The following is an 8,657-nucleotide window of genomic DNA, read 5'->3' on the forward strand; positions in this document are numbered from 1 at the left end:
GAGCCTGGAGCAATGTATGAACAGGAACGGAGAGCATGGCTTTGATAGATTAAACCATTGTCCCTGTTTAAGCTCCACAGAGACTTATTACCCTGTAGATCTATGGAAGGTTTTAGGAGCAGCCTTCACTTTGCTTGTATACTTGTTACAAAGGCCATCCCTAGATTGGGAAAAATAAATCATGTTTTAACTAATACATTTTTAAACACTACTGTAGACTAGCATATCTGGTCATAGTCATCTGGGAACATATTTTTAAGCATGACCTATTTTCTTAGTCTGGGTTGAACCTTAATGCTAATTTGGCATTTATGTTTCATTTTTTTAAAAATGGTGGCACATCAGTTGCTGTTTTCATTTATTTATTCCTTCTCTTGAGTCTTATTTTGCTTTGTCTATTCCCATGGTAAGCCTGAGATTTCAAGGCACTCTAGGTCACAGTATCACAGCATCTGGTCTAATTTGTCCCTTGAATTCCACATACCAGTATTTCACATGTTAGTTAGTCTTTATGTGCACCTGAACCCATTATACTTGATTGTAAAGTGTCAGTTGATGGCAAATTATATTCACAGACATTTACTGAACATAATTACTCAACAGGAACCATCAACCTGAATCAATTATCTATGGTGTAGGCATGTTTCCCTGAGGATTTTAAGAATGAGTAGGAGTAAATGTCATAGGAGTGCCAACAGTGCAAGAAGGTATTTAAGTTTGCAGGGCCATTTCCACCAGAATTTTATCTGTAATGTTAAGCTATAGGTAAAACAGATCTATCAATTGTATTGAATTAAATTAAATAGACGTATGTGATTACCTGGTAAGCTAGTGAGCTACCAAAACACACATGTTAGTAAGCAAAAACAATGTTGGGAAGTGATGTAGCATATAGGTTATTGTGGTATATTATGATTCTTGTTGTTTTTATTACAGTAGTGCCCAGAGGACCTTATCAGGGTCAGGGCCCTATTGTAATGGCTGCTGTTCACACACACATAGGAGGATACAGTTTCTGCTCCAAAGAGCTTAGAATCTAAGACCCTGATCCTTCAATGACACTGGTAGATCCTGTGTTCACATGGAATTCTGACTTCACTGAGTCCCTATGCTGGCTCAGGTATCTACCCTCAATGAGCACCTTGCAGGATTGGGGCCTAAAATAACCAAGCAAAAAAGAATAGGAGTAGAGATTTGGTCCCATAAAGGGGGAAGTGCCAGAGACTGCTGGAAGTCCACTAGAGACTTTGCTAATGCTATTGATTATACGTGGAAGGCACTCAGATACTACAATGATGGGCAGCGCTGTAAAACCCCAAGAAAGATGGATAGCACTACACAGCTCTCCCTGTTCATATACACACAAATATTGCACTGTGGGGTAGTTCAGATGCATTATCTAAAAGTCAACCTTAACAAAGTCTAGAAAGCTAAAAATTAATAGTTAAGGCAACCAACAGTACATACTTCCACCCAAAAGCAGATGCCTCAACACTTACATAACCACCATATGCCAGAAAGATTGTACCTCCTCCATAAATCTGCCCCATTAGGGTGGGTGCTTTCCCATTTACTTGAAAATCCTCAGAAAATTCAAGCTTGGTTCAGAGATTGTGTGTTGAATTTTTTTGCATGAAAACAGCTTGAAGCCATTTGCTGACTGGGGAGCTGGCCACGAGAGCCTGCCTCTTAGGTCCTAATGGACAGTGGGAAGTGTTTGTGTGTTGTGGGAGATGTACAAAAGATAACTTCAGCACCACATGCAAGGGAAAATTCTGATTATCCCAATTTCTGGAGTGGCTCACAACTGTGAGAGCCTACCTTAGGATAGACTGTCAGAAAATAGGGTAGACACCCCAAACGGGTGGTGTGTTCAATAATTAGATTTTACCAAGCCAGTACCAAATGTGAACTCCTGGATCACTGTACCAGTCTTACTATGGAGTCACAGAGTCCCCTAAAATGTTCCAGTCTATCTTGCCACCAAACTGGACTTAGTGATAAATGGTCACTTACACCAAAGATCACATCACATCAGCTTGCTCCCAGTCCCAAGAGACTAATCACTTACCCCAGATCAATTGGTACTCTAGATCTTACACCAAAGACAATGCTGGCAGCCAATTCTATAGCAAACTAAAGATTTATTAGCTAAGAAAAGGAAATGAGTTACTGAGATGTTAAAGCAGTAAAATGTATGTACAGGTGAGTCACAGTCTATAATTCCAAATGGTAGCAGTGATATAATAGACTGCCAGTTTCCCAAAAGTCTCTGAGGGCTACCCAGAATAACTCTGGGGATCGCCATCTTCTCATTCAGTTATTCTGCCCTGTTACAATCCAAATCATCCAGAGATGAAGGATCTTTTCTTTAATCCATTCTTATAGCTGCTTCTCAGAGAAAACAAGCTGGCAGTGTGACTACCCGGGTGAGCTTTTCCTTTGATGGCGAGTGAGGAATGCATTTTGAGTCGTTGACCTCCGATCTTCACTAAGGCTAAGATTTATAATCACTGGGATTTTTAGTAAAAGTCATGGACGGGTAACGAGCAATAAATACAAATTCACGGCCTGTGACCTGTCCATGACTTTTACTATAAATACCCTGACTAAAACTCAGCAGCTCCAGGGCCCCAGAGAGCCCCCGTTCTGGGTGGCCTCAGGACACTGCTGCTTTAGGGATCCTGAGGGCCAACTGGCCCCAGCTCCGGGCCCCTGGGACTGCCACTGCTCTGGGACCGCCGCTGTTTGGGCAGCCTCTGGGGCCAGTGGCACCAGCTGCTGATCAGACAGCCCAGGGGCCAGCTGCTCAGGGCCACCGCACCAGCTGGCCCTGTGGTGCACCCCAGCAGCTGTCCACGCAGACGTCACAGAGGTCCTGGAAAGTCATGGAATCCGTGACTTCCCGATCTCCATGACAGACTCACAGCCTTAATCACCACACACAATGGACACTTGCTTTCAAATTAGCACTTTTCTGTTAAAGTTCTTTGTTTGCATTTCACAAGGCCTCTTTCTTGTCTGATGGATTATTTAGACAGGGGTCTTTACAATGTAAATGTTTGCTATTACATTATAACAGGATACAGAGAAGTGAAAACAATCTATGTAACATCCCATTAGTTTTCATGACGTTTAAATGCCAAATACACTCTTATCCATTTAACAATTACTTTGATCTGTACTAATACACAAGTGAAGTGAGGTGATGTGCCAGCATCACACTGATAACTCAATTTAATGTAAAATTATTATTACATCAGTTCTGATATATTTAGCTATGACACGGGAATGCCTTTGTTATCTGTGCCTTTAAATTTGTATGAATCTAGCACAGGGATAGCAGCCATTTTGCTCATAGAGTTGCCATTCTGTATCTGTTACAGAGGAGACACTGTTCTCTTATGGAGACTGTTCATTCTTGCTGCTGTTCATTCTTGTTGTTTTTCCTCTAAATTAAAACTCCCTCCAACTGGAAGTAAATATTTTCCTCGTGTATGGAAATGCAGCATTAGCAAGTGTGTTTATCTAACAAGAGGATCATCTTTTGTTTTGCTGTAAGATCTAAATAATAATAAAAACCCAAGAAATGACAAGGATTTTTACACTCCTATCACCCAGTTGATCAGTTTGTTTTCAGCAGGGGAGATAACTCCGCAAAATTTTGATTTAGTGAGGCAAATTGGTAGCAACTTCAGCAGCAGAGTTTGTCTGTTTCTCTTTGTTTCTGTCTCTTTTATTCCTTAAACTGCAGCTAGCTATAAAAGCTGGCAGATGAGAATTAAGTGCAGTGATGCAGGTGTAAGGCCAACAATAAAATTCAGGTATGACCTGCAAAATACTCCCAGCTTGTTCAGTTTCACAAATACCCAGAACAGCAAAAGCCACTTCCTAAGAGGGGAAAAACCTGCTAGGAAAATGCAGACAGAGAATTTATCAAGTGTTTCTGTAGCAAGCTTAATTCTTATGCTCCACAGTGGCAGCCAGCCATCAAGCCAACCTGCCTATTGTCCAAGTAATCGTATTCCCGTGTGGATATTTTCTTCTACTGCAGACAGCCATTGTCTACAATCAATGGTAAAATGATGGCCCAAAAGATAATGGGGGAGGGTTTCAAAGAGGTGCATATAGCCCATTATTTTTACAGGACGTGCACATACTGTAGGTCTTGACAATGACTTTTCAAAAATTGCCCTAATATTATAGTGTGGGCACCCTTGTGGGTGTGGGCGAGCTTCCCGTGGAAGTAAACAAAGGATCGCTGCAGCACATAAAAAGCTAAATTCACCCCCAGCTGAAGCTTGCATAAAACCTCAAGGATGGTCCTGCTGGAAATGAAATCTGTATCTCTGGCAGAGGCTTAGGGTGGGGAGGTGGTTGGGCCATGGGCTGACCTGCAAAAGGATGAGAGCCCCTGTTGGTGCAGCAGGTTTAGTTGGCGTGGGCAGCTGCACTTTACATCTGCACTTTGCCACCTGGGTTGCTGAATTTGTCACTACCACTTCAGTGTCAGTGAATTCCAAATATTTAAGCCTGTAAAGGTAAATCACAAAATGTGTCTGTCACATGAGAGTCCCCACTGAAATGTAAATCATAAACCCTGTAGAAATCTTTCCTTTAGATTATATATCCCTGATTCAGAGCAATCTGGATCATTAATAGGGTGCACACAAACAATATTTACTATGTTGTAATATGGGTAAATGCGTATATCTAGGAACAAAGAATGTAGGCCATTCCTACAGGATGGGAGACTCTATCCTGGGAAGCAAGGACTCTGAAAAAGATTTTGGGGTTGTGATGGATAATCCACTGAATATGAGCTCCCAGCTCAATGCTGTGGCCAAAAGAGCTAATGTGATCCTCGGATGCATAAACAGGGGATCTTGAGTAGGAGCAGAGAGGTTATTCTATTTCTTTATTTCACATTGGTGTGACCGCTGCTGGAATACTGTGTCCACAATTCAGAGGATGTTGATAAACTAGAGAGGGTTTAGAGAAGAGCCATGAGAATGATTAAAAGATTAGAAAACTTGCCTTCTAGTGAAATACTCAAAGTGCTCAATCTATTTAGTTTAACAGAGAGAAAGTTAATGGATGATTTAATTACAGTCTATGAGAATCCTCCTGGGGAACAAATATTTAATAATGGGCACTTCAATCTAGCAGAGGAAGGTATAACTTAACCCAGTATCTGGACATTTGAAGCTACACAAATTCAGACTGGAAATAAGGCATAAATTTTTAATGGTGAGAGTAATTAAGCACTGGAACAATTTACCAAGGGTCATGGTAGATTATCCATCACTATTTTAAAATCAAGATTGGATGTTTTTCTAAAAAAATTATGCTTTAGGAATTATTTTGGAGTACTTCTATGGCCTGTGCTATGTAGGAGGTCAGCCTAGATCACAATGCTCTTGGCCTCTATAAACTATGACTATCAAGGACTCCACAGAAGGCAAGACCATGCCAAGCTCTGATGTGAGTGTGCAGTTGCAACTCACTGCCAACACAGACTGCATGAAGGTCAAAAGAAGCACAACCCCTCAGTCTATTCAGAGACTCTCAAAAGTCTGAAAACCCTGAATCCAGAGTCTATCTTTAGGAAACATTGTGAATCCTTCCTCTTGGAGGAAGTCTTTCCACCATAAGTGATGTTCACAGTATGAACATCCTGTTAATCCCAAATCCCTACCAATCAAAAGAAAAAAAAAACAACAACCCCAATCAGAGTTTTGACATGAAAAAGGGGGAAGTGACAGACTCCATGAAGTCTGCTAAGGATTTCACTGTTGTTACTGATTTTATGAGGAAAGCACTCAGAAACACATAGGTGCTTAACTCCTGTTGATTTCAATGGGAATTAAGATTTTCAAAAGTGCTTAATTCCTATTGAAATTAACAGAAGATAAGCACCTAGGAAATGGGAGAAGGCGGGGAGCAGTAGGGTGCATTGGGACTTGATGGGTAGGACTGCTGGCTGGGAGAAAACACAGTAACCTTTTCCTTATTCATGCTCTCCAGCTTCCAACCAACAGACGTGTGACACCAGCCATCAAAAGGTGTGATAAGTAACTGCAATGTGGAACACCTGTATATCATTGTGTTGTCAGCATAATTTGCAAATTATAATGGTTTTTTACTATAAAAGCCTGTTTTTAAAGGATTTTCTTTTCACTCTGAGTGAAACCATTTGCCAGAGAAACCTGGAAAAATAAATTGTCGCATGAAACCGGAAGTTCTCCACACACTGTGCTGCAGCATCCACTGGGTGGCACTATTGTGCTGCATTCTCAGGACCAGCATGTTAATTGCACCCTGTGGCGGTGGGTAGTGGACATGCGCTGAGACTGGATGTGGACTGGCCCTCTAGCCAGGCCCAGAATGATCCTGGTGGGCAACTGCCAGCAGGTCATTGAGTGCCTGCTCCCCAGCAAACCTCTCCTATTTCCCCCAGTGATTTACCAGAGTTTGGAACAATTATGTATGACCAGTGGTGTTGTCTCAGCAACAAGTAGGTCAATAGTTGTGAACAAAAAGTGTATATAAGTCTTAGAACGCTGCCACTTGCCTTAGATGACCACATCAGATTTGCAGTTAGCTCTGGTCAGTTTTTAAAGCACTGGGAAATGCTGGGGTAATGGTACCACGTCATGTATATATTCAAAGCACTGCACAGATAAACATGTCACTCTTCATGCACCCCTGGGTAAGTATGATCATCGCCCCCACTTTACACACCGGGAAGAGGGCAAAGACCACAGTGACTTACCCACAGCCCCTCAGGGAGTCAGACCTGCCAATTCCCAACTCTGTGAAAAGTCCTTCACACCACAGAGAAGTACTGTTTGGCCAAGGTAAAAAAGGCCGGTGATTATATACCATCACAGTAATTCCCCAGTCATTTTGGTCAACATAGGGGAGTGGGCAGCGCCACAGCTCCTCCCCTTGCACATTCCTTTTTTGTCCCTCCCCTTCCCACTCACTCAAAGTAGAGTGGGTATTGGGCAAGTAGTGGGCGAGCTAGGGAAGTCAATGAGATCTAACAGGTATAACTGGGGGGCGAAACTGGGCCCAGTGTGCAGTAGCAATATGTACATATCCCTAAGCCAACAGGCACAGTACTTTTATTCTTATATCATTATTTGTCCACAGTTAATATATGTATCATTTTAATCCCTGGTAGACTGAGAAGACAGCAGGAACAAAGTGGGCCGACGTCTAGTTTGGACAGGAGAACATCTCTTCAAACACATGGAAGACTTCAGGATGGACACAACAACAACCTACTGGGACATGGGTGTACAAAAGGCTGCAGCAGCTAGTTGGACACACATCTTGTTGCACAGTTTAACACTCGTCTCTGTGCACGGCTTGATATTTCACCTTTTCCCCCAGGAAAACTGACTCCTACAAAAAGTGCAATCCCATTGCTGAGTTCAAAGATACAAAGCTCACAGATTGGGAGCTCAATTTACACAGATGACACTGTTTCTCTTTAGACTGTACTACCAGAAAAATTACCATCAGCAGCAAAATATAAGGGTTTTATGTGTTGACCCTCCTTTTGTAACATCTTCAAAATCCTGGAACAAAACTTGAAAGAATTCATTTTGACATAGTCTCCAAGGTTGGCAGGTTTCTGGTTACTTGCAAGATACAGTGCTATGTCTGGGCCAGCTTTGTCCTTAAAATCTTACCTTAGCAAATGTTAAAGGAAATACTCTGCCATCTCTGTTAATTAAAACAATCTACTTAAATATAGAATTTCAGGAGACTGCTAAACACAGCCCAAACATTTGCCATCAAGGTCATAAAGTATGTATACAATGTAAATATATTAATGTAGTGTGAAATAGACCAAATATCTAATACTTTCGTTTAACTACCTGAAATGAGTTGAAGGAGTCATAGCATTAATGTATGTATTCACATTGTTCTTTAACTTTTTGCATTCTGCTTGATAGTAGAAGACCTGATCCTAGTTTCATTAAAGTCAATGAGAGGTTTGTTGTTGATTTTAGTGGAAGCAGACTCGGGCACATGGATAGTGTATTATTATGAAGGTTAAAGATCATAGGCTGCGCAAGTGAGAACTCAAAATCTGAGAACTAAAATTGTTAGAAATTTGCTCATGTACATAACATTTAGAGAGAAAGATGTTATAAACTGTGAAAAAGTAATGTCTGTGTTTCCAGTGATCTGTTCTGGTTAAGAATTGTCTTGGGTAGGGAAAAATACATCCACTTACTTAGGAGTAACACTGATACATAACACTTTTTTAAAAAAAAAATTATGGACACCTCCATATATTTATAGTATTTTCATAATTTGGTACATCCACATTTTGTTAATAAATGCATGATTGTTCTGCTATGTCCTTTTAATATTTTTTAAGATCAACATCTGTAAGCAAATGTTCATTTTCAACTTTTTTAAAAAATAAATTAGACTTTTTGGAAGTGATAAGAAGCACATTTTATTTAAAGCATTCTATTTTATTGTATTGATTATAGCTTAATTTTTTTACGCAAATCCGCTTTGTTTTTTATAATTGAGTCTATTTTTAGATTTGGTTGCACATTATATATAATTTTTTGGCATAAAACATTCATAATTTAGATTCTTGCAGCTCCACAAACTGATAGAGCTTT

General features: G+C 40.6%; 1 protein-coding gene across 2 annotated transcripts in view; it reads left to right on the forward strand.

Annotated features, from left to right (window-relative positions):
* The window catches only part of STK32B (serine/threonine kinase 32B), a 254,347-nt gene extending 245,974 nt beyond the window's left edge, over positions 1-8,373 (forward strand). For both annotated transcript variants that reach the window (XM_073340132.1, XM_073340133.1), the window contains exon 12: positions 7,190-8,373. In XM_073340132.1, coding sequence (XP_073196233.1) covers positions 7,190-7,328 — 139 coding nt within the window. In that variant the 3' untranslated portion in view covers positions 7,329-8,373. The remainder of the gene's footprint in view (positions 1-7,189) is intronic.
* The last annotated feature ends 284 nt before the right edge of the window (positions 8,374-8,657 follow it).

Source organism: Lepidochelys kempii, chromosome 4 (genome assembly GCF_965140265.1).
Source record: "Lepidochelys kempii isolate rLepKem1 chromosome 4, rLepKem1.hap2, whole genome shotgun sequence".
In the NCBI taxonomy this organism is placed as follows: Eukaryota; Metazoa; Chordata; order Testudines; family Cheloniidae; genus Lepidochelys; species Lepidochelys kempii.